The sequence below is a fragment of the Chlamydomonas reinhardtii genome, chromosome 2, assembly GCF_000002595.2.
Source record: "Chlamydomonas reinhardtii strain CC-503 cw92 mt+ chromosome 2, whole genome shotgun sequence".
Classification (NCBI taxonomy): Eukaryota; Viridiplantae; Chlorophyta; class Chlorophyceae; order Chlamydomonadales; family Chlamydomonadaceae; genus Chlamydomonas; species Chlamydomonas reinhardtii.
This window is the reverse complement of record NC_057005.1, coordinates 500,918-527,131: the sequence shown is the minus strand read 5'-3', so window position 1 is coordinate 527,131 and position 26,214 is coordinate 500,918. Positions and strand designations below refer to the sequence as shown.

General features: G+C 63.8%; 5 protein-coding genes across 5 annotated transcripts; all 5 read right to left on the bottom strand.

The window, feature by feature from the left end:
- Position 1: 1 nt before the first annotated feature.
- Positions 2-5,209, bottom strand: CHLRE_02g077100v5 (uncharacterized protein). Its single transcript, XM_001701595.2, has 12 exons — positions 4,906-5,209; positions 4,476-4,734; positions 4,286-4,378; positions 4,053-4,136; positions 3,523-3,644; positions 3,204-3,299; positions 2,623-2,741; positions 2,197-2,252; positions 1,913-2,029; positions 1,507-1,626; positions 1,102-1,200; positions 2-907 (listed from the first exon to the last, which is right to left on the bottom strand). The coding sequence occupies exons 1-12, from the start codon at positions 5,100-5,102 to the stop codon at positions 830-832; spliced, it is 1,440 nt and encodes a 479-aa protein (XP_001701647.1). The 5' UTR covers positions 5,103-5,209; the 3' UTR covers positions 2-829.
- A 61-nt stretch (positions 5,210-5,270) lies between these two features.
- Positions 5,271-7,832, bottom strand: CHLRE_02g077061v5 (uncharacterized protein). Its single transcript, XM_043059169.1, has 7 exons — positions 7,617-7,832; positions 7,507-7,541; positions 7,056-7,384; positions 6,681-6,875; positions 6,537-6,579; positions 6,277-6,365; positions 5,271-6,125 (listed from the first exon to the last, which is right to left on the bottom strand). The coding sequence occupies exons 3-7, from the start codon at positions 7,378-7,380 to the stop codon at positions 5,758-5,760; spliced, it is 1,020 nt and encodes a 339-aa protein (XP_042926803.1). The 5' UTR covers positions 7,381-7,384; positions 7,507-7,541; positions 7,617-7,832; the 3' UTR covers positions 5,271-5,757.
- A 148-nt stretch (positions 7,833-7,980) lies between these two features.
- On the bottom strand, positions 7,981-12,822 carry CHLRE_02g077024v5 (uncharacterized protein). Its single transcript, XM_043059168.1, has 7 exons — positions 12,445-12,822; positions 12,019-12,203; positions 11,765-11,841; positions 11,412-11,647; positions 9,863-11,278; positions 9,568-9,742; positions 7,981-9,454 (listed from the first exon to the last, which is right to left on the bottom strand). The coding sequence occupies exons 1-7, from the start codon at positions 12,721-12,723 to the stop codon at positions 8,007-8,009; spliced, it is 3,816 nt and encodes a 1,271-aa protein (XP_042926802.1). The 5' UTR covers positions 12,724-12,822; the 3' UTR covers positions 7,981-8,006.
- Positions 12,823-12,893: 71 nt separating this feature from the next.
- CHLRE_02g076987v5 (uncharacterized protein) lies at positions 12,894-17,512 on the bottom strand. Its single transcript, XM_043059167.1, has 16 exons — positions 17,042-17,512; positions 16,932-16,965; positions 16,647-16,776; positions 16,508-16,557; positions 15,970-16,083; positions 15,740-15,787; positions 15,609-15,633; positions 15,396-15,489; positions 15,286-15,334; positions 14,984-15,103; positions 14,793-14,840; positions 14,612-14,704; positions 14,445-14,513; positions 14,299-14,325; positions 14,088-14,153; positions 12,894-13,954 (listed from the first exon to the last, which is right to left on the bottom strand). Exons 1-16 carry the CDS (start codon positions 17,161-17,163, stop codon positions 13,853-13,855), a joined length of 1,191 nt encoding a protein of 396 aa, XP_042926801.1. The 5' UTR covers positions 17,164-17,512; the 3' UTR covers positions 12,894-13,852.
- A 207-nt stretch (positions 17,513-17,719) lies between these two features.
- Positions 17,720-24,792, bottom strand: CHLRE_02g076950v5 (uncharacterized protein). The gene is made up of 5 exons (XM_043059166.1): positions 23,993-24,792; positions 23,653-23,808; positions 23,329-23,472; positions 21,304-23,190; positions 17,720-21,134 (listed from the first exon to the last, which is right to left on the bottom strand). Exons 1-5 carry the CDS (start codon positions 24,413-24,415, stop codon positions 19,677-19,679), a joined length of 4,068 nt encoding a protein of 1,355 aa, XP_042926800.1. The 5' UTR covers positions 24,416-24,792; the 3' UTR covers positions 17,720-19,676.
- Positions 24,793-26,214: the final 1,422 nt, after the last annotated feature.

The following is a 26,214-nucleotide window of genomic DNA, read 5'->3' as shown; positions in this document are numbered from 1 at the left end:
CTGAGCGAGGGCCTTACAAGTCCGAACCGGCCACCTTCACAACCAGTTCAGCACCATCTCGGAGCCTCGTCTGGCACGCCGCACAGCGAAGCCACACGACCCCAAAAGCTTCACGCAACGCACGGGTGAAGCCCATATCCGCACCGCCGCCCGATGCACTGAGTAGGCACTATACCGTACTTCATCGCCGCACTAACCCGGCGCCTGACTGCCTGAGGAACCGGGGCACAGGCCCGATTGCCTCATCGTACGACGCACGCGTGCTATGTCCCAAGCGGATCCACCTCTTGATCAGATCGCCTGATACCCATAGGTTTCCGCCCCAGACCCGTCCCTGTCACCGTTTGAGGTCTCTACCTGTACCTGCGTTCGCATCCCACGCGAAGCAAGTTCATAACATCGGAGGGCACACCAACATAATATGTTGTCCGCACGACAGCACGATTGTCACAACGCTCGAGGCCGAGCTCATTCCTTCAAGCTGGTCTTCCTTCAAGCTGGTCTGGCTGTACACACAACAAGCTTCATGTTGCTGACCCCCAGCGCCACCCAGGCATTCGGCAGTTCGCCCATGCATCAGCCCAAGCGAGAAATGTTGGGTTGGCACAACCAAACTGATCAACTATGCATCCCACCGCAATATGTTGGTAACGCCGTTGCGAACAGCGAATACTGGCGCAGTACTCACACTCACATCAAACGGCACAGGCATCAGCCTCTCGCAAACATCACTTTCAAGTCACTTAACGTCGTCTTTCCGACATACCGATACACTTCCTCCTGCTCCGCCGCCACCTCCTGCTGCTGCTGCCGCTGCCCCTCCTCCTGCTCAGTACATGAACTCCTTGTACAGCGGGTCCACCGAGCGCTGCCACTTGGTCTCGTACAGCTCAAGCAGGTGGTCGGCCTGCGGGGTGGCGGCGGCGACGGCGGCGGCGCGTGATGCCGAGAGCGACACAAAAAACACAAAAGCGAGGAAGGCGGCGGCCAGACCTCACACCACGATGCCCTTCGGCCCGCATAACCCAGAAGCTGCCCGTGCACTCTGCAGGCTATTCTGCGAGCGCCCATGCAATCCGCTCCTGCCCCGCCCGCCCGCACCTGTGTGAGGCCAGTCTCCGCGATGACCTCCAGGCGCTTGAGGAAGGACGTCTCGTCGTAGCCTCGCCGCTCCAGGCCGCCGTGCGCGATGGACACCACCTGCAGGTGCCCAGGCGCCAAGTTGGGTCTCAGCCACGTAAAGGTGCCGGATGGCGGCGTCAGCCCATAGTCGTCATTCATGGACACCGCAGAAACCGCAGAACCCGCAGAACCCGCAGCGCACCATGCTCAGCTCAAGCTGCAACAGGGTGCACCCTCGCTCGTTTCCTGCCCATGCGCGTATCCCCGCCACACCGCCACCCCCTTTGTAAGTGATGACAACATCCTCCCCCCCACCACTTTCTTAGCTAATTATGAATGCAACCCCCCCCCCCCCTGCCCACCTCACCCCCCGCCCCGCCCCACCTGCTTGGCCACGTCCTGCACGGTGCCGGCGCGGAAGGGCGTGCGCAGGCCGAAGCGGGTCACCTCGGTGCGCAGGTAGTCGCGCTCCGCGGGCGTCCAATCCTCAATCAGCGCCAGGGCCTGGTGAGGCGTTGGAGGCGCGGGCGTGCTAGCTCAGGCAACGCAAAGGCAGTATGCACTAGCCGCACTCGGCGGCCTCTGCCGCGAGTATTGCCGGGTCTCAGCACTCGCCCAGGCTGCCGCCATCAGCATCATCCGGGTCTCAGCACTCGCCCAGCCTGCCGCCAGCAGCAGCATCCGGGTCTCAGCACTCGCCCAGCCTGCCGCCAGCAGCAGCATCCTAAGCTACCGGTATAATGCCCTTGACGGGACCAGACGCGCGGCACACACACCGTCACACCCTTACCTGGCGCTGCGCCTCCGGATCGTATATGAGCCCCACCCACAGCGCCGGCAGCGCGCACAGCATGCGCCAGGGGCCGCCGTCCGCGCCGCGCATCTCCAGGAACTTCTTGAGCCGCACCTGTGGGAGCCCCGGCACGTGGAAGAAACACGGCGGGCGGTCAGCAGCATTCAACGGCTGTACCACCGTAGTGGCCTGCGCCCACTGATGCCTTTCAGCCCGTCGCACAGGCGTGTTGCCTTCCCTGGCCCCGGCCGGTGCGCCGCCACTTGGGTGCCGTGCCGCACCTCGGGGAAGATGGTGGTCAGGTGGTTGGCCCAGTCGGCGATGGTGGGGTATTCGCCTGTTTGCAACATACGGAGGCCGAGGAGCATGCGTGAGTGCGGCGGTGAGGCGCGACGCGCTGCCGCATGTGCTGTTGTTGTGCGCTGCATGGTCTGCAGCCCGGCTGGCCCGCGTGCACGCCCTCGCTGCATAACTCCCCCTGTGACGCCATAATGCCAGGCCGCCTTCGCGCCTTAGCGCCCACAGGTCGAGCCTGTGAGCTCCCGCGCCGCCATCCAGCCACTCCGGCGCCGCCCCCGCGCCGAACTCCTACCGCCTGCGCCCCAGGACCACGCCGCTCCCCTGCCCTTCCCGGGCCGCCCCAGCCCGCGCCCAGCCACAGCTGCTTCCATAGCCCCAAGCCACCGCCGCTGCCACAGCGCTCTTACCCGGCAGCGCGGGCAGCTTGCCGGCCATGAAGTCCTTCCAGCTCATGCCCAGCGCGTTGATGTACTGCCCGTTGCGGTACACGAAGTACATGGGCACCGCCATGGCGTAGTCCACGTAGCTGCGCGCGCGGGGGCGGCCGGGAGCCACACGCGACACAGGGCATTCCGGTCAGCAGGCGGTGATACACAGAGTGGCGAGAGCGTGCATTGAGTCCGGGTGCTGCTTGCCCTAGTGCTCGCTAGCGTGACGAGTGCAGGCGCAGGAGCCTGCCTCTGTGCCGGAGCCACAGCCCCTGTTGTCGTGCTGGCGGCCGCCCCTGGAGCCCGCCCTGCCCCAATCGCAAACAGTGGCCGCCAGTCGGCATGGGATACGTCAAATGCACCGCGTGAAGTCACGAGCGTCCGCGTACCGCGTCCATACCCAGCCCGCCCTGCACACTTTACTACCGGTAACATGCCCTTCGGTGCTGTCCCAACCAGCATGCAAACCCGCATGCAAACCCTGCGACTCTCCGAGCGCCTTCCCACCCCGCCTGCTCCCGCCTGCTCCTCGCCGCCACCTGCCGCTGCCGCCGGCTCACCTCTCGAAGCACATGTCCTTCTCGAACACGAACGGCAGGTTGCCGGTGCGCGAGGCGTCCACGTCCGTCCACACGTGACCGCGGGTGCTCAGGTACCTGCGGGCCGGCGGGCAGGCCATGTCAGGGGTCCTGTACGCTTTTGCCAGCACCGCACCCACAGCGTACACAGCACCACTCCGCTGCATTCCCTACGCCGCACAGCCGCGCGTCACGTCGCCACCCCACCACGATGCCCTTCTCCGGCTCCGGCCCGACACCAACCCTTGGCCCCACGCCCGACCTTCGCCCCGCGCTTGCCCGGCCCTGCCCCCGCCCCTACCCGGTGGGCTTGCCCTCCTTGAATGGCGAGCTGGCGAAGAGCGCGTTGGCGATGGGCTGCAGCGCCAGGCCGATGCGGAACTTCTCCACCATGTCCTGCTCGCTCTCAAAGTCCAGGTTCACCTGCGGCGCCGGCCAGGCAGGGGGGCCGGGCGCATCAAGCACGGCCCGAAGGGGAGACGGAGCCCCCTGTGCTGAGCCTGCTGCTGTGTCGTCGCCCCGCGTTTCACTCCACAGTCAGCCGCCATGAGTCCTGGGCCCCATTCGACCGGGAAGTACTGCGCCAGGCACTGCCACATCCCCGTTGACACATCAAGCGGCGCCGGGCCTCGCAGCCATCGCCCAAACCCACTGCCACGCATCACCCAGCCTGACTAGCTGAACACGCCGCACGCAACCGTTTTGTGCTTTACTAACACCGCACGCATCTCCTTGAACATTCGCACCCGCACACACACACATCCACACGCACTGTCTTTGCGCTTTGTTTTCCTTGTTCTCCTGTACACACACACACACACACACGCCCACCTGCACGGTGCATGTGCGGAACATCATGTCCAGGCCCATGGAGCCCACCGTGGGCATGTACGACTTCATCAGCTTGTAGCGGCCCTGCAAGAGGGGGAGGGGAGAGGAGTCAGGAGCACGGGGACAGGCAGTTGGGAGCTGTGCGGCAGCGACTGGGCAGCGCTGAGAACACGAGGCGCAGCGAGGGCAAGCAACAGGCGGAGAGGGTGGGCAAAGGGGCACGCGATCCGCACCTTGGGCATCATGGGAACGTCGCTGATGGCCCACTTGGGGTCAAAGCCCACGCCCAGGAATCCTGTCTGAAGCTCCTCGCAGATGGCCTTGACCTGTGTGGCACGGCAGCAGCACAGCCAGGTTCTGGTTCCCAGGCGACGCCAAGGGTGTTGCACGCATGGCACCCAACCCCCCGGCCGTGGGCCTCACCTGGTAGAGGTGGCTGTTCACCTCCGCACACGTCTTGTGAATGGTCTCCACGGGCGCCCCGCTCAGTTCAAACTGGCCGCCGGGCTCCAGCGTCACACTCTGACCATCCAACTGCACGCCGATGATACGGCCCTCCTCCATGATGGGCTCCCAACCAAACCGGGCCTCCAGCTTGCGTAGCACCTGTGCAATCTGGTCGTAGTTCATGCGGCTGTTGTCTGCCAGGTTGAAACCCAGCTTCTCGTGCTCGGTGCCGATTCTGTTGGGGGCAAGCGGTGCAACGAGAAGCGCAAACCGAGGGCCTTAGGGCTGCCCGGAGCCATGAAACCTAGTCCAATTTCCCTCGTATGTGACGATGAATAAACGAAGGTGTTGGTCCAAACGGATTGAGCACCAGTGCGATAGTTCTAGCATGTTGACGCAAGCTCACCGCCACGCGCTGCGAGGCCTACACCCCGATTTCAGGTAATCCACCAGCTCCTGCTTTAAGAGGGGCTCTGTGCGACGCTCCGCAACCGCAGGCGCGTTCGCGTGGACAGGGCTCAAGCGTGGGCTTGGCACACCCCGACTGCGCGAGGGCGAGGCCGACACATGCTGGCGACGGCCAACGCCTGAGGCGAGAGCCATCGCACTAGTGCGGCAGCCTAGGGATTGATCGGAACAGGGCCAAGATGTAGTGCAACGTAACAGTGAAGAATAATCGTTCGCTCGCTGTGGTCGCCCAAGTGCTGGTGATTCTTATCAAGTAGTAATGACACTCACAGCTAAAATCCATATGAACAGAACGCATGCGAGCATGTCGGAATGTCGGCGAGTGCCCATGCAACGCAAGACCCCACGCAACGTGGCCCACCTCCGCGGTTGCCCCCGATTTCCCCTCCAACCATACCGGGTTTGGGTTTTGACCCCGCCCCCGCCAGGGTACTACCAGAATCACGCTTGTCCCTCAGGCTGGGGCCATCATCGGGCTGGGTGCACGCGCACCAACAATGGTGCACGTCACGGCCATGTCCACGTCCTAGACATCCAACTCACGCATCCTAGCGCGACTCAAGCTGCCGAAGCCATCTACGTTAGGACCTGCGACGGCCACGTCCCCCCATCCGTAGACAGGCGCAGGTGGAGGCGATGGCGCTGGCCGCGGCAGTAGCAGCAGCAGCAGCACCATACCAATTGGCGGATCACTGCATTCCGCTTCTGAAGCGTTTGTACGCATGACCCCGCGCTACCTGCAAATCCGCCGCAGCCCCAAAGTATTGGTCCGTTCTCGCATCACTCATCCTCAAGACGGCGAGCCCCTAGCTACCAGCAGCCGCTGCGCCTCCTCATCCTCTTGCCCTGCCGTTCCTCTCCCTGGTCCCCCTAACCCCCCTGCCGCCCCGCAATCTTCACTCTCCCAGCTGGCCGCCGGCACCAGCTCCTGCTTGGCCGCAGTGGCCTTGCCCGCCTCCTCCTGCCGCTCCCGATCAGCGCTGGCTATCGTGACAAAGATCGTTGCCACGACCACCAGCGCCCCACCGCCGTACGTCAGCGCCCCTGGCGGCGACATGACGCCCGCCGCCCACCCGATCACCGACCCCACTAGCGGCTCCATCTGGAACGCCAGCGCCACCGTGAGCGGCGACAGGTATCGCAGCAGCGTGTTGAAGCCTGCACCATGCGCACGTGAGCAGCCGCACAGGCATGAGCATGCAGGGTACGGCACACATACTCGCAAAGCCAAGGGGGCAGCACCTGGGCAGCACGGCCTCAGGCCCTGAGCCCATGTGACCATGCACGCAACGCCGACACTCCTGCTCACCTGTGTGCCCCACGATGCCGGGTCCTAGCGCCAGGTACAGCACCCAGGGCGCGTAGTGGGCCGACGTAAGCCAGCCCAGCGAGCCATGGCTGAGGGTCGACGAACGGGTTGCGGGCAGCAGCGATAGCAGGGGCTTTGGGCCAGGCACAGTGGGGCAGCCATAAACGGACAAAGACGTTCAAAATAGCACTGTCAAGAAGATGGACAGGGATGTCAAGGGCTGCCATGTTGCGCAACCCTCGGACCGGAACACTGCTCACCTGCCACTCCCCAGCAGTGTGACCGGCTCCAACGCTAGTCCGCCTGCGTTACAACACGAATACGGGCAACAACATTCATCCAACATGGCATGACGGTGTCAACCAAGAGGCTGCCTCATGGCTGCCACCCAGGTGCCGCCTCACCTAGCGTGAGCGCCAGCGCGGCAGAGCCTGTGACGGGGAAGGCGTATATGAAGATGGGCATCCACTGCCGCAGCCGCCGACCCACTGACAGGTACCCCACCATCACCGCCGACGCCAGCAGGGACGCCAGGTCCCCCGCAAGACCCGCCTGCGCCTCACGGCCGCCGGTGGCCCCGACCGACAGCACCACCGCGCCTGCACCGCGTGCACACACACATGAGCTCGCGGCATCAAGACGCGGCACACTCACAGCACATACGCCGGCATGACAGGAAGCACGACTAAATTGAATGTCAAACTACAGCGCGTGCCATAAACCCATGCAACGCGACGCCCTCTCCCCCATGTCGCAGGCACGGAGCCATGGACCCGCACCTGCTAGCCCCAGCAGCGCACCCCCGACCTCGCCCCTCGAGATTGGAGACCCGGTCGCCAGGGCCAGCGCCGCCAGCAACAGCGGCGTCGCTGACACCATCAGCAGCGAGTGCGTGAGGCTGGTGTGCTGCAGGCCCCACACCCACGCGCCGAAGTGCACGGCCAGGCAGGCGCCGCTGCCGGCCAGCCAGGCCGCCGAGCCCAGGGTGCGGGCGCGGTCGTCTGCGGACAAGCCCCGCCACTGGTGCGCCGCGCCCAGGCCCAGGAGCACGGAGGTCAGCTGCAGGCGCCAGGCCGCGAGTGTGATGGCGGGCACCTCCGGCATGAGGCTGCGGGGCGGGGTGTGGGTCCAAGTGGGTCGAGAGGCGTGGGCGGGCTGAAAGTGCGTGCATTGTGCAGCGCTGGCCCATTTTGGGGTGGTATGAGACACCCAGGAACGCGGCCTACCCACCTGAAGACGGTGGCGGCAGACGACACCGCAAACACCTGAGACGCAGCGCAAGCCTCGGGTCAGGTCCTGTGCCGCGCGTTCGCGCGCTGAAAGCGGGGAAGCAAGCTCACCGCCGCGATGAGGAGGGGAACCGCGAACACGGGCACGCCGCGGTGCGCCTCTGCCTGTGCTGAGCCGCTTGGGCCTCTGTTTCTGCTACCAATCTCATCAGCATGAGCTAGCTGCGTGTAGCGCTGCAATTGCGCTGTTACTTTTGAGAAGATGCTCGCCATTCTTGTCTGCCGAAGGCTTTCGAGCGCTGGTTAAGGTTGTACCATTTCATAAGTCACATCTATGCTGTAAGTTAGTATGTTGCAGAAGCGTCTGTTGTATAAGGAGTTCCAGGACTCCGTCAAAGCGACTGCGGTGTTTCGCACGGCACCCACCCACAGAGATCCGGCGCATGGGTTGCGCCCACCCCACGACCCACCCCTCGGCGTAATGGTGTCCCTTGCCACATACTACAGCCCCTGCCACTCTATCTTTCCCCCGAACGCATCCACGCGCGGCGCCGCATTCTCTCCCTCGCCCGCTGCTGCCGCCGCCTTGCCGCCCTTGCCACGCGCGCCCCCTCGCCCTCCCCGACCCCGACCGCCTCCGGCTGCCGCGCCACTACCCGCCATTTCTCCCCCTCGAGCAGCCGCCCCGGCCCCACGGCCACGACGCCCGCCTACTACTACCTGCGGGGGTGCGGCAGCCGCGCCCTCGCCTCCGCCTAAGAGTGAGCCGCTGCTGCCTGTCCTCTGCAGAGCTGCTTCGCCTGATGCTGCCTGCTGCTGTGAAACAGTAGCAGCCCGCTTCCTGCCCCGCGCTGCTGGGGCTGCAGCAGGGGCAGCAGGGGCCACGCTCCCGCCGGCTGCAGCTGATACGTTGGCTTGCGGTACTGGCGGCTGCGCTGCGGTAGTGCTGCTGGGCCAGCCTCCGGTAGGAGCAGCCGCAGCGGACCCCGGCTGTTGCGCTCCGTACCATTGCTGCTGGGGCTGCTGGTAGGGTAACTGGTGGTGCTGCTGTTGCTGTTGCTGTTGCTGTTGCTGCCATGTGGGGCCTTGAGGCGAAACCGCCGCCTGTTGTGCCTGTGGCTGTGGCTGTGGCTGTGGCTGCTGGCCGCCCCAGGACGGCACGGGCGCCCATACAGCCGGCGGCGGTTGTTGATGCGGCCACTGCTGTTGCTGCTGCTGGGATGCATAGCCAATTGGCGGCTGCCACTGCTGGTGCGGCTGAGAACCGGGCTGAGGCGCTGTCGGCAGGTGGGGGCGGCCTGCCGCCGCCTGCTGCTGCTGCTGGTGCGGCGGCTGCGGCTGCGGCTGCGGCTGCGGCTGCTGAGCGTGGTGTGGGGGCGCTGCAGCCGGGCCGGCGGCGGCAGGAGGCCATCGCGCAGCTGGTCCGTAAGCAGGGCCGTCCGGCTGTGGCTGGTGCTGCGGCGGCGGCTGGGGGGCTCCTGGCATCGGTGGGCGCTGCTGTGGCACGGACACATTGGCGGCATGCTGTGGCTGGAGCGGTTGCTGTGGCTGCGTCCGCTGCAGCTGTTGCTGCACCGCTTGGCGTCGTGGCTGCAGCTGCTGAACGTGCGGCCGATGCGCGGGGGCGGGAGGCTGAGCATCCGGCGGCGGCACAGCTTGCGGCGGGAAGGAAGGCTGCTGCTGCGGTGCTGGCTGGGGCGGTGACGTACCCCGGGCCGCCGCTGCAGCCGCCGCAGTGGCGCTGGGCATGAAGGCAGTCGCGCCACTACTGCCGCCACCGCCGACAGCAGGGGCTCCCGCCGTCAGCCGTAGGCCGCCCGTGCCGTTAGCCGCATGTGCAGGGGCGGCAGGCATGCTGGCGCCCATGCCCGGGCCGCCAGCAGGGCCCGGTGGCGGCCCGGCGGCGTTGGGGTCGAACTTGATGCGCGTGAGCTGCTCCTGCACCACCACTGCACAGCATCCAGGTGCGCACACCGCATATACCGTAAGCCTCAGCTCAGCAGGTTGAGGCAAATGAGAGGTACAGTGGAGGGAATACTCCGAAGCAACGTGGGAGCCCCACCTGTGCTACAGACGCCAGGCGGGGCCTGTCCCCTGCCGGCACCTGCCGCGCTGCTGCCGCCGCTTGGCGCCGGCCGCTGTGCGCCGCCGCGCGGGGGCTGCTGCGGGGTGGGGCCAGCGGGCCGGTGGAGCTCCTTGATGGTGACCGTGTTGCGCAGCACTGTGTTGGGCGAGGCCTGCATGCAGGGCCACAGCGCACGTGCAGGCAGCCAGGCGCCAAGCAGCGGTGATTGGTTGGGGCAAAGCTGCATCAAGTTCCAAGCAACGCTCATGGGCTCGAGGCCAAGCACACACACCTGCAGCGTGCGTGTGATTACCGTCTCCTGGTACACAAGGGGCCGTGCCGCTGCTGCCTCCGCCGCCGGCTGCCCTGCAAACCCGCCCGCCGCCCGCGCCACCTGCTGGACCTGTGGCTCGTGATGCGCCCACGGCCCCGCGTCCATGCCCGCGCCACTGCCAGCTGACATGCCCGAGCCGCTGCCCGAGACGGCGGGAGAGGGGTGTCGTGGGGGCAGACCGCCGTACGCCCCAAACCCGCCAATGCCGCCGCCGCCGCCTGCAGGCCTTCCGTCGCCAATGAGACGCCCACTTCCCAGGCCGCCAGTGAAGCGACCACCGTCATCACCTCCATCATCGCTGCCTTGCCGCTGCAGCCCACTGCCCTGCCCGCTTCCTCCTCGGCCCGTGCCGGACCCAGTACCGGTGCGGGGTTGTTGTTGGCGCTGCCTGCTGGCCCAGCTGCTGCCAGCGCCGGGAGGCTGATGCTGCATGGAGCGCATGCCACGTAGCCCTGCTGCACTGGTCGTGGCCACGTCAGCAAATTCCTCTTCCATGATGTCCAGCGCACACACGTCGTCCATGGCGGCGGTGTCACCAGCAGGGCCCTGCTGCGACGACACGTCAAACGGGTAGCCGCCGTCTCCTGCTGGCACGGCATGTGCGGCCGCTGGCTGCCCTTGCCATGGCTGCTGTGAGCCGGATCCGGGCTGCAGGCTGTTGCCAGCATTCCAGTCATCTGCACCGTACTGCTGCTGCTGACTGCCGCCGTCCACACCGCTGCCAGCAGCGGCGGCGTCGCCCTCTTCCGAGTCCGGCTCCGTGACCGTGTACGGCACAGCCACATGACGAGGCGCCGCCGCAGCAGCCCCGCCGGCAGCGCCGGACCCTGTTGCGTGGTGGAAATAACGCTGAGCTGCGCCATCGGGCTGCGGCGGCGGATAGGGGAGGGGCTGCTGCGGGTGCTGCTGTGGGTCATGACCCTGGTGCTGGGGCTGTGGGCGCATGGGCGGCATACTACTGCTGCCAGGTGGTGGTGCGGCCAGTGGCTGCTGTTGCGCGTTTGGGTACGGCGGCGTGCGCCCTGGTGGTGCGTGCTGGTGGTGCTGGTGCTGCTGCCACCCAGCACCGAATCCTGGTCCGGCATGCGTGTGCTGCTGTGGTGGTTGGTATGCCTGATGAGGGTACTGGGGCGGTGGCTGCCAGTGGCCGCGCTGATGCTGCTCTTCGTGTGGGGCAGGCTGCTGGTGGAAGCCGTGGGGCTGCTGCACGTACCCGCCCTGGGGCCGTCCAGCGCCGCCGCCAGGGCCCGCTGATGCGTGCTGCCACGCCGTGCGCTGCGGCGCCGCCTGCTGCTGCAGCTGCTGGGTGTCCTCCTCGTCGTCCTCAGGTACCAGCTCGCCAATGCGCGCCTGGAGCTGCTTCATCTGCTCCTCCTGTGTAGTTTCAGTCCGATACGGTACATGTGCATTCGTTGCGTGAGGTAAGACCAAGAATATGCTATGCTCATGCATGCCGACGGAAGTGACAGTGCACGTTCCCCACGTACGGGCTGGCCACACCACTCACCAATGTGCGGGAGGCCAGCTGCAGTGCACTGCGCTCAGACTCCACGACGGTTGCATCCTTTGCCGCCGCCTCTGCGACCCCGTCTGCCTGCTCCGCCTGCTCCCGTATGCGAGCCAGCTCCTCGCGCTGCCGCTGCAGCAGTGTGCTCACATGGTGGCTGGGGTCCTCGTGCGCCGCCAGCTTGGCCGACCACTGCTCGACGGCACGTGATGCGGCGGCGAGGCCTGATTGCAGACCTTCATGCGGCGGCGGAGGGACAGGCACTGGTAGTAATGGGAGGCGTAGCCCAGATTCACGGATTCCATGTGAATACCATGAGCGCGTGGGGACTGCTGGGGAGTGAGGGCGCGCACCGTTTATCTCCTCTTGCAGGGCTGCTGTTGACGCTCGCTCCTCTTCAAGGGCCTCCCCCGTGGCCTTCCAGTCGAGCCTGCCGGTGTGTGGGAGAGTGGCACACGATTCAGGAATGCAAGTCAGCGGCGCCTGTTGTAGCGCAACACATTCCTGTCACCGCCGCCGGCGGTCTGCTCCTCAGAGCATCCACTATGGCAAGCAAGGGACAGCCTGACTCACGCAAGCACCAGCTCACAGGCGCACGCGCATCCACCTGTATGCCTTGAGCTCCGCCTGCCGCGACGGCAGCTCCACCTCAAGGGCCGACTGCCGCTGTGCCGTCGTGCGGGCCACCTCATACCACGCCGCCGGCCCGTGCTGCGCCTCGAACGCATCCGCTGCCTGCTCCAGCTCTGCAACCTGCGCCTCCAGCGCCGCCCGCCCACCGGCTAACCGGTCCTGTGCACGCAAACATGAGATGCAGCATAGCATATGAAACATGAAGATCTGCACTGGTCTGTGTCAGTTGCTGCGAACTGCCTGGTGCCGTTGCGTGGGTCATACATGCCCGGGCCCAAGCAAATGGAGGGGGCTTGGGCTACAATTAAGCTGGCGGAGCCCTTGCACCGTTGCACGCACACACGCCCGCCGCCCGCCGCAGGCCGCCAACCCAGCAGCTCACACCCACACCCATACCCACCTTGAGCTCCTGCTCCTGCGCCCCCAGCTGCGCTGCCTGCTGATGCAGGGTGGCCGCCAGCAGCCGCAGGTCCTGCTCCGCCGCGCCCGCCTCGGCCGCCTCCGCCTCCAGCAGCCAGGCGCGCTCGCGTTCTGCCGCCAGCTGCTCGCCCGCGGAGTTGAGCTGCCGCTGCAGCGCCGACACTGCCAGCTGCTCCTCGCGGATTGCCTCATCGATGCCGTCCAGCTCGCGACGCAGCAGCGCCACACCCGCGGCAAGGCCTGCGAGGCCGCTGTCCATTTTGCTGCCCGCTGCTAACCGAAAAACTGTGAATGGGTGGTCATGCTAGTTACAGATGTTGACTGGTTGTGGGGCAGCAGGTAGGCCATCAGGAGGAAGTGACTGCGTGGTTCAGGAAAGCGCGGGAACGAGGCAAAAAGCGGGGCCACGCTCTGGATGCATTCTGGTGGATTCTGGTGCGTTTACATTACCGGTGTGAAGAATAAAATGAAGGTATTGACCGGTGTGAGTGTGTCTGCAGACGCCCATCATGACTTATGAATCCCAGTCGTCTCCCTCGTGGCTCACGCACTAGCTGCTTCACCTCCTGCCGAACCCTTCTTGGCTTGCCGCCAGCTTTAGTACAAAGCACTCCGTTCACGCAGCTCAGGTAGGGGCACAATGAAAGCCAGTAATGCCACCATTTGTCACCTCGCTCCACAAACACTGTACGTGCTCTCCATGCACCCCTGCTGCCGGCACAGTGCTGCCCGCGGCGAAGCCCACACGAGCTCCGGCGTTACCATAACTCTTAATCCTTTAGTAGCTTGCATACATACATCACCAGCACATTAGCATTCAAAGCGGAAGCCTTTCTACCAGACTTCTACCAGACACTATACTGAGAAGCTCTCGGTACACAGTTCAGACCCAGCCGTTGGTTTCACGCACGTGTCAAAGCCCGGATCACTCGCCTGCTCGCCCACTTATAACCTCAGCCAGTCATACGGTATGACTCATACCCATTCACTCACTTAATCAGTTCATGAAACCTGCGCCGCGCTCCCTTGCACTGTATACTTGCGATACCGGTACTTAAGTCAAGCGCGTATGGCGTCAACCGGCACGCGCGCGATCGTCTCTCACGCATGGGGCACAGTAAGCTACTCTGCCATACATGTCCGTATCACACTCGTTGATCAGCTGCTGTTTTCACATAGCTCATTGCGCTCATGAAGTACACGGCTACAAGCTCACGCGGAAATAAATTAGAATCAGTGGGGGTAAGCGTAGTCCCCTCGAAATGGCTTTCCGGTACCCATCCTACTCCCACCCGACCTGTAACTTGTCCGCCTCACACATGCAGCTCAAACACCAGTGCACCAGGCGTTGCCTGCCTCACATCAATAAATAAGATTCCGTGCATGTACTATACCAGCCGCACGCGGTCCAGGCAGACCCACTGGTCGCTCCACCCGTCATTGCGGAATTCCACGGTGTGCAGGTCCCACACGCTGTTGCCGCCGCAGCCCTGAGGCGAACAGACAGGGCCGGCGGAATGCGCAAACAGAGACGGATGTCGAGGCCTGGAGTGTGCTGAGCACCACAAGGAGCACCATGCCGCCCGCAATACCTTTCCCGCTGCTATCCACCTGGCCACTCACCGTAAAGTCGTATGGGTTGTTGATGACCGAGTCCACAGGCCAGCCATTGAAGATTGGCAGGTAGACCTACGTGAGGAGGGGTTTACAGCACCCGGGTTCAATCTCCACCCCGCAAGAGCACCGGGCACATGCGACATATCATTGAGCCTTGGCCGCCGGTTGGACCAGGAGACTCTACCCCTGACGTTGCGTGCTCCATTACCCGGCGCACCTGCCATCCCCAAAAATAGTTGGTGGCCTGTCGGAGAACAGCAGAGTAGGTTATGGCATTAGGATTAGCTTACACGCGCAGTGTTCAATGATATGTTTGGGACCAGACGCGTGTGCTTTGCAGCTAGCCCGGTCAGTACAACTCACGTAGGGCCTCCAGGTGGGCTCCATGTAGATGGGTTTCATGCTTATGATGCGGGTGGGCTTGCAGCCACCCTGTTGTGCGTGAAGAGCACATGGGGTCCATACGGTGCGTAAGAGGTGCAGTCGGCAAGGCAGGAGGGACTTGCCATCGGGCACCAATTGATACGTACCTTGTTCCCGCTCACGCTGACCCACAAGTCGGGCGTCTTCTGGTCTTTGCCCTCCCAGCCGGGATAGCCTACGTAAGTCCAGAACTCGAGAGCCTGCACATGAAAGGTTATAGTTAGTTCACGCTACGTGTGACTATGGGCATGGTTCGGACCCATTTACAACCCTGTCGCCGCCACGCACCTTCTTCTCCTGGAATATACCATTCCAACCCCTGAACGCCAACGCGCCCTGTGTGTTACAATAAGCACATTACGCTGTCACTGGAAACGGCAGGATTCTGGCGCATGAGCGAGCCTCATTCCTGCCGCCGCACACGACAGGTTTTAAATCAATAGGCGCAATGCATACGCTGGTTACGCTGCATGACTCACCCCCTTGAAGACCTTGCCGCAAATGGCCGGGCTGCCTAGGGTGCCGCTCCTGATAGAATCGGAAAGGGACTGCAGCTGCATGTTCCACGACGCATCATGGATACCCTCGCCGTAGTTGTCCTGAAAGAGCAGCAAAGGTAGCGGGGCGGGGAAAGTGACATCGGGAGCCTATATATAAGCTTGCGTGCCCAGACGTATCCATACCGGTATGTGTGCACAACACCACAGGACCCACATGACATCTAAGCCAGCCATTGGCAGCTCAAGAACCGCTAACAGCTTCAGTTTCAAGCTCATCTCACCTCAAATATTGTGTTCACGTGAGTCTGAGTGTCGTGCATGTACTCAGGCCTGCACCAGGGCTTGTCGTTTAAGTGCCATGGCCAGTTGCAAGATGCAGGGTAAAACCTACCAGTCGCGAGTGTGGCGCGTCTTGTCCGGGGTTGACCAACCGGTGCGCCCGTCAGTCACCTCTGGCGTTGGGTTTGGAACAGGTGGCGCAGGCTCTGCATATAACGTGGGCCAAAGGCAGCAGGTGGCACTCACATCACAGCCATGCTTCAACCAACAGCAGCCTGCAGGCCTGATTGGACCCGTGCACCAAAGCCCAAGGCTGCGCACTCACTGTATGGCTTGTGATCACAGGGAACCTGCACGTATGCAGTAGATTTATAGAGCGTGAGGATATTTGATTGACCACATGCGCCACGGTTTCAGGCAGTGAACATGGCTGTGGTTCTGCTCTGCTCGACTCACTGGCCTATACTTGATTGGAATGACACCCCAACGTGTCTCCGCAAGCTTCTGCAGGTGTGATGGAAGATTGGCATACCCGGTATACGGGTGCTTAACTCAAAAGTTTGCATCTGCAAATTGGATTGCCTCTGGAGACTCGTGTCGCCATCTGGGCCGGGGGTAGGGGCAGGCCGGCGGAGGCAGCAGGGGGACGATTGCAGGCACGCCATCACCCATTTCCTTTGACGCACCTCGAATGCCCAAACTGAAACATCGAAGTGGTCCCTGTCTCCACAGCACCATCGTTTGTTATTGTATGCGTTGCTGGGGTATGAGCAGGGACAGACGTCGACGATGCGTACCACCTGTGAGGGCAGAGCAGTGCAGCCCCCGTTCAGCTCTGTACACCCGGTACGGGCGCTCACCCTCGCCTGCGCACAGCCATGTCCGCACATATCGGACCGTGCTGGCACCAATAATGGCAGAATCCGCCTGTCACGAGTCCCATCTGCCGACCCAGATGGAACCGCAGCAAGCACCCGCAACGCCCGACCCAGATCGAGATTGGGCACTAGGGTGGTGACAAGTGCCGACCCGCACCCACTCAACGCAACCCACCAACCCAACCCGCCTAACCCGCCCCCTGCCGCCTCCCCCTTGCCGCTATCTTCCCACACACAGCTGCGCACCAACAACAGCTACGTGCCGCGCGGCACGTCTGTGCGACCTTCCACCGGCCCCCCAAATCATGGTTGCGTTTATCTTTGAAAGGTATGGCTTGTTACGTACCACGCTGGCGCCGGTGTCAAAGCAGCTTGCGGTTCTGTCCAGCCACTGGCCTGCGTTGCAAGGAGGCACAGGCAGGCATAAACACGGTGCAGGTTGTAAAGGCAACATCCTGCGCTCATTGCTACGTGTAGAGACGCACCATAACCGTCACTGGTCCACGTAGAGTCGCAAGCAAGTTCGTAGCACAGGCCACAGCTATCCTGGTATTCGGGATGCACGTCCGTCATGGCGGCGACGTCCCAGCCCAATGGTTCGTCCTTCTGAATGTACTGCGTTGGACGGACATGCAGGGGGGGGACAGAAGAGGGTGAAGGCACAGGGGTGGTGTCGTGTGAACATATGGAACCGCACTCTGCGCATACAGACAGACACGGCGGAACTGTGGAACAGGCTTTCCTCAAGCTGGCCGGGGGCTTGCACATACCTGGTACGAACAGCTTCCATTGTGGATGCTCCATCTGCGAGGCGTCATGAACGGTTTTGACATCGGCAAGCACAGCAGTAGGCACGCCAGGAAGGTTTAGCATCGCTCACCCGTCCGATCCACCAAACCAAGTGGCTCGCCCGCTGCGCCAGTTCCAGTCGTATCCGATGCCTCGCCGGTCACCGTAAGGGGCGGCAAGCCCAGCGCTTGCAGGCGCAAGTAGCGCAAGCATGACGAGGAGGATCCCGGCCTCGCGAAGCCCTGACCGTCCTAACATACTGATATGCTCACCCGTATAAATGGTTTACAGTAGCAAAGGACAGTGCTAAGCGTGTGGCATAAAGTAGCTCGATAGCTGAAAGGCTTTGCTCGTTGCTGTATTTTTTGGTTGGCGCAGCCTTCACAGCTGCAGTTAATACTTATGATAAGCTTTGTCTGGATTTGTGAAATGTTTGTAAGCTGTTCTGTGCCCTCTTTATGCAAGCTCTCCTGGCTGTGTGTCGACAGTTCCGTCTGTCACGCGCAAGTGGATCCGGCGCTATGGCGCCCGCGCCGTAAGTGTCAAAGCTGTGCCATGCATCATGCATACTTGTGTCTGAGCGGAGGCGAATTGACGAAGAGCCAGGCAGGCAGCTCCACCGTGCAGCTCCACGAAGCCGCGAGCGCGGCCCACGCAGCCCCGCCCGCATGTCTGCCGCAGCTGCCTCAGTCGCAGCCCTTGACCCAGATGGCATTTCTTGCTGAATGCACCCTCTTGCTTTTGCAGCTGCCTGCTTCTTTAATTGATTGATTGATTGATGTTACAAGTTCATGCTCGTAGATTGGTCCAAACGAGCCAGGAAGCTCATGGACCGCCAAAACTAGTCTCAAAAGGATTTCTTTAAAGTGGCAGGAGAGCGTGTTTTTGCAAGGATAGCAAGGCAAGTCCCTCATCATCGCACGCGTGTCGCTGTCCGCTGTTTGTCCTGCCCTTGGTCGCTTTCATGGATGTGCTTGAAAGAACGCAACACGCACAAGCAGCGTGAAAGGGGGGTTGTGTTACATGCACTTTCCCAGGTTAAGGGTTTGAGGAGACATCCGTTCCAACGGATGCAACTGGAGTGCCGTAATGCAACAACGTCCACATTCTCCACTACATCAATTCCATGCATTCATTGTCTGTGCCGTGACCCACATCACGACCACACAGGCGCAGCCGCTGCCGCGCCTATCCTTGCCTTCTCATTCATCCGCCATCGTTTGTATTTCTTGCTTGGTCCCTATCATAAGAATCAATCGTGCGACATCACAAGGTGCAATCATCCGTGTAATGCGACGCACCACCAGAACAATACTGCAAGTCCAGAGACGGGCCATACACCAGTTCAGCGGCGTTGTAGCAAACACCTGCGTTCCGCCCCTGCCCACTACCACAGCAATCGCCTGTCAGACTCGTTCACACCTGGCAGTGAGCTCCATCCTTCCCCGCAGGCATTCTACCAGGTGCATGCCCAGACTCCAACCTGCTAAGAGCTACATTTATCCAGCACGCACATATAGACTCACTTAAAAAGACTCTGTTGCGGTTCCAACCAAGGGATGCGAACCGCTGATCCCCTCACTTGCAGCCGCACACTTCCTGCCGTTGTCAAACATGCGACGCATTGTTTGTGTTCTTTGTCCAGTGTCAGCTCGATGTCATAGTTCCAAACCTGCAGTCCAACACTCCTTACCTAACCCACATCAACACCAGACTCTGCCTGCACAGTGCCTGTGCACATCCACCAACACGCAACAATGCAGCCAGGGCACCAAAGCCTCATGCGACACCGCAAACGATGGCGCAGGTTATGCGCACCCTGTATGTGCAGGATTGCTGTGTTCCTTCCTCATCCCTGTGCACCCAGCAGCTCAGAATCAAAACGGCGCAGACCACACAAACAAACACCGACAACACACTCCTAAGCAAAAAAGAGATCAAGAGGTTTAAAGGAAAAATCAATAGCGGGTGGTAGCTGCCCAAAAAGGGTGAGGCGCAGCAGCCCGCTTGGTCAGGTATGCGGAATTGTGCGTCGGCGGCCACGGGGGGACCCCAGCATGACAATCGTGGGTAGCGGCCACAGACTCGTGCCAGAGACAAACCATCACCGCGCCAACAACCCACATCCCTGACCTCACAGCCTTCCATGCAACGCCCACCCTTCAGGCGCACACCGCGGGAGTGTATGCAAGCACGTCACGCAGACGTGACCATTTATGCCAGCCGTTTGTCTGAACTGAACCTGAATCGTGCAGGAATGCCGCATGACTGGATGCAGAACCCTGTCAAGACTGCAACTTCCGGCACTGACCACCAATGCCAGCACCTCTGGCCAAGCCTCCATGCTATCTAACCACACTGCGTTTGTTCATCTTTGTCCATCCACACCACGCTGCGGCCTTGCGAAGCTTGCAGCCACCATACCTCCGTAAACTCCCACCCGCCCTGCCCTTCGTCTCACACCGATTCTTCGTTCTAGTGCCCAGCGAGTGTACGCAACGCGCTATGAACGAACAAACGTCAAGGCACGATGCGCGCGGGCCCCACACGAGCCTCTTCGCAGCCTTATTTGGTGACCGAATGAATGGCCCACCCCCCGCAAATGGCCCACCCCCCCCGCCGCTGAGGACGGCGAGGATCCAAACCATACCTACGCGTGTGATTTTCATTCGTGTACCAGCACCGACCACCGACCATCTCAGTCCAGTGCCTCCATCCAACGACACTCAGATGCGCGTCAGGCGGAACACGGGTGACGTCCACTCGTCCACCGGCACCACACTGCCCGCCGTGAGCGGCCCGTCCGGCGCCGCCGCCGGCCGCCGCATGCGCACGATAAAGTAGTAGTCGCCCGGCACTACCTGCACCTCGCGCTTGCGGTTCACATCGAAGTACGTGCCGCGCCACGCCAGCAGCAGCGGCGAGCCGTCCGCCGGCCGTCGCAGCGGCTGCGCCGTCAGGGACACGTAGCCGAGGTACTGCCCGCCGTAGGTGGCCGAGTGCAGCCGCAGCTCCTGCGCTGCCGGCGGCCGCTGCAGGAACACGGCCAACGCCGGCAGCGAGGCGCGCGGCCCCGCCAGAGCGTAGGAGAACATGGGCGCGGGCATGGGCGCAGGCTCGGCGTCCAGCAGCGCCGAGTCGTACTCGGCCGGTGGCGGCGCGGCGGCGGCGGGCGGCGAGTTGTCGCTGACGGACAGCCCGGCGGCGTCTTCGTCCCACCACCACTCGCCGGTGGGGTCGGACATGCCGCCCGGCAGTGTGGGCAGCAGCACGGGCACGTCCGCCAGCGGCGCCGTGGCGCCCATGTAGGGCACGTATAGCGGCGGCTGCAGCGCGGCGGCGGCGACGGCAGGGTCCGCGGCGGCGGCCGCGGCCGGCGGCGGCACTGGCTCCAGCACCACGTAGCCGGACAGGAACAACTGCGCGTCCGGGGCCACCCAGTCCGCCACGCCCAGCGTCACGCGGAAGCGCACGCGGCCGCGGCCCGGCAGCGTGACCGTGTCGATCACACGCGCGCGCGTGTTGGCGAAGGCCACGGTAGCAGCGCCGTAGGGCAGCTCTACGGGCGAGAACGGCTGCGCGACGCGGGAGTTGTTGGGGCCGCCGGCGCCGATGCTGCGGTCCACCGTCATCATCACCCCACCGTCAATAGTGGACGCGGCCAGGTGCAGCAGCCGGAAGGTGATGGGCGCGGCGGCACGGTTGACTGCGTCCATGTTGAACGTCAGGTTGCCGCGGCCCAGCAGCCCACTGCCCAGCTCCAGCTTGGAGGGGCTGAGGTCGACCAGGTTGGTGGCCATGGCCGCCACGTCCACCACACCAGCGCCCACACGCAGCACGCTGGCCGGCGTGGCGGCGGCGGTGCCGGCGGCAGCGGTGGCGGGCGAGGGTGCGGAGGCGGCAGACGCGGCGTCCACGGCGGCAGCGGTGGGGCGCAGGTCGGGCAGCGGCTTGGCGGTGAGCACCAGCGCCGCCTCCACCTGCGCCGCCGACACCTGGCGCGCCTTGTTGGCCTGCAGGTACAGCGCGGCGGCGGCGGCCACGTAGGGCGCCGACTGCGAGGTGCCGGACAGGTAGGCGTAGCCGGTGCTGCGGCTGCCGTCGGCGCGAGTGACGATCGGCACAGTGGAGAGCACCGCGCCGCCGGGGGCAGCCAACATGGGCTCGATGTGCAGGTCGGGCGTCTGTGGTGAGGGGGGAATTTGGAGGACGCACAGAGACGGCAGTTAGGACTGAGCCGTGGGGTGTGAAAGCACAAGCGAGGCACAATGCACCATACACAGCTACGGTCTGCCGCTTGGCGGCACGGCACAGATTGGCATGCAGTGACTTGTTCCATGCAACAGCACTCACCGGTCCCCAGGATGAGAACGGCGACGCCAGGCTGCCGGTGACCATCACCACTGTGGGCAGCAGCGGCTCGCTGGGCCGGCCCTGCATCAGCTGCCGCCGCCGCCGGGCCGGGCGGCCGAGCGGAGGCGGCTGGGGGCCATCCTCCAACATAAGGCGGTGCCGCAGCCGGCGACCGCCCTTGCCGTTACCGCTGTTGCCGTTACCGCTGTTGCCGTTACCGCTGTTGCCGTTACCGCTGTTGCCTTTGCCGCTGTTGCCACTGTTGCCATTGCTACTTCCACTGATGCTCCCGCTGTTGCCACTGCTTCCGCTAGAGCCACTGCTCCCACTGGAGCCGCTGCTGCCGCTGTTGCTCCCGCTCGTGCTCGTGCTAGGGCTGTCGCCGCCGAGCTGGGAGAGTTCCTCAACTGGCGGCGGCAAGGTGTCCTCTTCCGGGGGCTGGTTGGGAGGCGGCCACTTCTTGATTGGCGGCGCAGGTGGCGGCGGCGAGGGCGGTGGGGGTGATGGCGGTGGCGGCGAGGGCGGTGGGGGTGCGGGCGGCGGCGGCGAGGGTGGTGGTGGCGAGGGCGGTGGCTTGCCGGTTGGCGGCGACGGAGAGGGCGGTGGCGGGAAGGGTGGAGGGGATGGTGACTTAGCTGGCGTATTGCCGCTGTTGCCCGGCTTGGGTGAGCCAGGCGGCGCTGGGCTCGGAGGCGGTGGGCTTGGGGGCGGTGAGCTAGCCGTGACCGCACTGCTCGGCGACGAGTCCCTGCCTTGAGAGCCCTGTGTCGCGCCGTTCCCTCCTGTCTGTCCCTGTCCCTGTCCCGGTGAGGGAGGCGGGCTCGGCTGGGGCGACAGGGCCGGAATCGTGGCCGGCACTGGGGTCGGCGTCAGGGCATTGGACGGCCCATTGCCGCTGCCCGGCTTGGGCGACGGCAGGGGCACGGGGGGCTTGGGCGACGGCGGCGATGGCGAGGGCGGCGAGGGCGAGGGCGGCTGCGGTGAGGGGGGCGAGGGCGGCGGCGACAGCAGCTGCAGGGACTCGGCCATGGTGCGGTAGGCGTCGTACAGCACCTGACCCGACTGCGTGTCCGTGACCATGAGCGGGATGCCGTAAGGGTTGGTTGGAAACAACCAGCCCGCGCCGCCGGGTGCCGACCGTAGCGGCGCGCGCGATACCTCGGCCGCCACCGTGTCCGTGTCGCCGTACAGCAGCAGCCCCACCGCGCCGCGCGCCGCCGCCACAGCCGCCTTGATGGACGCCGAGCAGCCGCCCGCCGCCAGCAGCGCCACCGTGCCGCGCACGTCGCCCAGTACCGCCGGCGAGCAGCCGTCGGCGGAGCCAGTGGCGGCAGTGCTGCCTGGCACCGCTGCAACCCCGGCGATGAGCGCGGCGTCAGAAGGCCGGACGATGGCATTCGCCAGCGACCCCACGTCGCCAAAGGCAGCCGCGATGGCAAAGTCGCGGCCTGCAGCGCGCGCGCTGCGCACGCCTGACACCGTCAACGTGGCCGCCACGGGCGCGGCACGTGACTGCACCGCGGCCACGCCCAGCACGCCGCTGGCCGAGGCGGCGCTGGTGGGCATGAACAGCCCCGAGGGACCGGCGTTGCCCACTGCCGCCACCACCAGCACACCCAGGCCCGCCAGCCGTGCCGCGGCCTCTGCAACCGGCCCGCCCCAAGCGCCCTCATCGCCCAGCGACAGGTTGATGACCTGCATGCCGTCCGCCGCCGCCGCGTCCAGCGCCGCCACCACCAGCTCACTGGTGGTGCCGCCGGTACAGCCGAACACCTTGTAGGCGCCCAGGGTGACCCCGGGCGCCACGCCTGAGAAGCTCCAGTCGGCCGAGCTGTAGCTGCCCGCTATGATGCCCGCCACATGCGTGCCGTGGCCGGCGCAGTCCATCTGCAGGTCGGCAAGCAGGGCCGCGGCGGTTGTCAAGCACGGTGTGCTCACCTGGCTAGACACAATCAGAGCCTGCAAGTGTCACACCCTGGTCAACCATGCGCAATGCGCACCGCCCGGCATAAACGCCCCACGCACCGGGTCCGCATCAGGCGCCGGTACGCCACCCGGCTTGAAGGCGTCGCCCGCAAAGTCGCGGCCGTACGCCACCTTGAAGCCCGGCCCGAAGCCGCCACCCAGTGCCGGATGCCGGTAATCCACGCCCGTGTCCACAATCCCAACCTGCACGTGCGCAAGGCGCCAATATTGCAGACAAGTAAGGACGGGTGCGCCATATAGTACAATGTGCGGCGCACAGCGGGGAGCCCCGCGCGCTGCCCGTGCCCTGTCGCCCCATGCCGTGTTCCTTCCACCGGCCCTCGAGCCGCCTCGCGCCAGCCAACGCCACTGCAGCGCACGCACCTTAACGTCCCAACCATCAAGCCGCTTAAAGCCGCCGGCCGCAAGGCGCGCGGTGGTGCCGTTGGTGGGCGCCGAGGCGTCTGCGACGGTGAACACGCCGCGCAGCGCCGCCGCGTCCACCTCCGACACATTGCTGTCGGGGGCCGGCAGCCAAGTCTGCAGACGCAATAAGACCAGGGGCAAGCGGTGAGGAAGCTTCAGACCAAGTGGCGGCCCGACCCAGCCGTTCGGTTCGGCTCCCTTGGCAGCTTCGCCACGGTACCCAGCGGGTGGCATCCTCACCGTCCCGGCCCCGAGGCGCGCGCGCCGCCGCCCCTGCCCCTGCCGCTCGGTGACCTACCACTGGATAGATGGAGAGCACCTCGTACTCCTCGTCTAGGGCGGCGAGCGCGCTGTCAACATCGTCCGCCTGCAGGCCGAAGCCCTCCCAGGCGGTGCTGAACTCGTGCGTCAGGCGCACCGCAAGCTTGGCGGTCCGTAAGCGCCCAACAATCTGTTGGGCTCTACTCTGAACGTTGCTGCTGCCACGGGTGCTGAACTTGCCGCTCTTGGGCCGGAGTTTTACGAGGAAGCGGTCGGGCAACACATCCGTTGCGACCTCCTGAACGCCGCTGGCTGACGCAGAAGGTATTGGCGTATATTTTTGGGATTGCCTGGGCAGCTTGCTGGCTTCAGCCGCGGGCCGGCCCGGGCCGCTTCCGCATAGCTCGCCCAGGAGAACAAAGAACAGGACGTGAAGGACAAGCCCCCACGCCCTGCCCATTGTCAACGCCATTTGGCAGGGCGCTGAAGCCCTCAGCGCGAGGGCCTCACGCCTTGCTGCGCCAAAATCATCCGCAGCGTTGAGCTCGCATCTCCGGCAGCTGTCCGCAAACGCCTCGCGCAGGCTGCAAATGCAAACTTCTCTAGTTCAACCTCAGGAAGCACTGCGCCACGGCAGCAAAGGCGCGAGACAGCAGGAAAACCGCGACCAGCACAAACGCGGCCGTCAAGTATCCCTGTTGCTGTTCCGTAGTCCAGGTGTTGCAAGTTAATGGTAAGGCAATTAATGCCGAGTCGTGTCGACGAGGAGTGAGGTGTGTTGGGCGATTGCTCGGTTGGCTGGGAAGGCTGATGCTTTAGTCTGCTATACACCCCCAGATGTGGTAGGGAAGTGGGTGAGTGGGTATTCGTAGCTGCGGAGGACATAGACTGTCACAGGCGTTGCTGGGGTGCATGCGGCATGAATTGCACAGGACCGACTGCGAAGCGGCTCGACGACCACGCCTTGCTCCTATGCCCGACGCCCAGCTCAGACTTGACTTGGTCGTTATGTACTTAAATCATGTTCGTGGCGGCACAGTGCGGCGTTGCGCGAAGGCGAACCAACCAGCACATCCGTGTAACTCCGCCGTTATTCTCGCGTTGAGAGCTCGGGCGCACCTGCCCAGTAGCCACGCGCGCTCATGCATTTGTCCTGTCAAAGGCTGCATTGTCATACGCACGGCGGCGGCAAGAAGCAGGTCGGCAGCTTTGGATGTCTCAGTGCGATGCATCCAATATACAGCAAGGACTTTCAGGTTGGCCTGCGCGCTTGATATGGCGCGTCACACCGTAGGTGCTGCAAGAGCGATAGGTGTTGCAATACTTAGCCAAGGGAGTTCCGTCGCGGAAGGCGAACCGCTTCGCCTGCGTGCTGCAGACAGGGTGGTAGGCTGTTAGCCCAGCTGCGGGCCGCGCTGCAGGCAGCCCATGCACGAGGCATACTGCACGTAGAGTACAAGCCCTCTTATACCATATGTCTTGACAGTTGTTTCAGCACCGATACGAGGACAAATTGGGTGGGGGTGCGGTGGGAACGTCAGGGAAGGGTACGATCTGGTACGGCGGCAGTTGCCCCTGGGCCCTGGTTGCCCATTGCCTCTAGACTGTTTAAAGCATTTGATACTGCATACGCGTCCTGTACGCTCATGGCCGTGATACCGTATGTGTCTCACAGGGGTCGTATCTTGTTTTCAGGGCAATGTCTAGGCTCAGACAAAAACGGCCGGGTGGCCGCCGTCTTTTGTCTGGGCACATGGCGGCTTGGGGGCTTCTCCATAGGCACTCCTGTGCCTAGGCTTGTGGCGTTGAGGCACAGCGGTGGGGCTCTGGCGGGTTGAGGCTTGGCTAGGACTCACTGTGCGCGGAGTCACACGGACTTTGCCCGCGGGAGGGTTTGCAGCAAAGTCGGGGTTGGGCCCTGATAGCATGTGATGGCTCGGCGTCTTCGGGAGCTGGGACTGTCCCCTCTGTAACATCCGCATCCATAGGAATTCGGACAAAACCCGCCCCAAAACCGGGCGAACAATGTCTTGCCTCAGACATTAGTCCCCGGGAGGAATGTCTAGGAAATGGCCAAAATGGCCAATTAATGTCTGGAGACATTAAGATAGGAACCCTGGTGTCTCAGGACCGGGGCAGGGGTAGATTTGGTGAGGCGCAGCGGCAAGGTCAGGCCAGGCGCCGGCTTGGGGAAGTGGGGCGAGGGGGACGAGAAGGAGCACGCTACCACAGTCAACACACTCGGCATGCACTGCTGCC

Excerpts from the sequence above, each read along its gene's own strand:
- CHLRE_02g077100v5 (XM_001701595.2), bottom strand. The coding sequence starts at position 5,102 with ATGGCTCTCGCCTCAGGCGTTGGCCGTCGCCAGCATGTGTCGGCCTCG. Across the intron at positions 3,300-3,522 it reads AAGGAGGGCAAGCCCACCGG|GTACCTGAGCACCCGCGGTC; the intron begins GTAGGGGCGGGG and ends GCCGGCCCGCAG. Across the intron at positions 1,627-1,912 it reads ATCCGGAGGCGCAGCGCCAG|GCCCTGGCGCTGATTGAGGA; the intron begins GTAAGGGTGTGA and ends ACGCCTCACCAG.
- CHLRE_02g077061v5 (XM_043059169.1), bottom strand. The coding sequence starts at position 7,380 with ATGCCGGAGGTGCCCGCCATCACACTCGCGGCCTGGCGCCTGCAGCTG. Across the intron at positions 6,366-6,536 it reads ACACTGCTGGGGAGTGGCAG|CCATGGCTCGCTGGGCTGGC; the intron begins GTGAGCAGTGTT and ends GTCGACCCTCAG. Across the intron at positions 6,126-6,276 it reads CGGCATCGTGGGGCACACAG|GCTTCAACACGCTGCTGCGA; the intron begins GTGAGCAGGAGT and ends CGCATGGTGCAG.
- CHLRE_02g077024v5 (XM_043059168.1), bottom strand. The coding sequence starts at position 12,723 with ATGGACAGCGGCCTCGCAGGCCTTGCCGCGGGTGTGGCGCTGCTGCGT. Across the intron at positions 11,279-11,411 it reads AGCTGGCCTCCCGCACATTG|GAGGAGCAGATGAAGCAGCT; the intron begins GTGAGTGGTGTG and ends GAAACTACACAG. Across the intron at positions 9,455-9,567 it reads GCCTGGCGTCTGTAGCACAG|TGGTGGTGCAGGAGCAGCTC; the intron begins GTGGGGCTCCCA and ends GATGCTGTGCAG.
- CHLRE_02g076987v5 (XM_043059167.1), bottom strand. The coding sequence starts at position 17,163 with ATGCTTGCGCTACTTGCGCCTGCAAGCGCTGGGCTTGCCGCCCCTTAC. Across the intron at positions 15,490-15,608 it reads CTGTGATCACAAGCCATACA|AGCCTGCGCCACCTGTTCCA; the intron begins GTGAGTGCGCAG and ends CGTTATATGCAG. Across the intron at positions 14,514-14,611 it reads TCAGCGTGAGCGGGAACAAG|GGTGGCTGCAAGCCCACCCG; the intron begins GTACGTATCAAT and ends CACGCACAACAG.
- CHLRE_02g076950v5 (XM_043059166.1), bottom strand. The coding sequence starts at position 24,415 with ATGGGCAGGGCGTGGGGGCTTGTCCTTCACGTCCTGTTCTTTGTTCTC. Across the intron at positions 23,809-23,992 it reads TGCTCTCCATCTATCCAGTG|ACTTGGCTGCCGGCCCCCGA; the intron begins GTAGGTCACCGA and ends TTGCGTCTGCAG. Across the intron at positions 21,135-21,303 it reads CGTTCTCATCCTGGGGACCG|ACGCCCGACCTGCACATCGA; the intron begins GTGAGTGCTGTT and ends CCCTCACCACAG.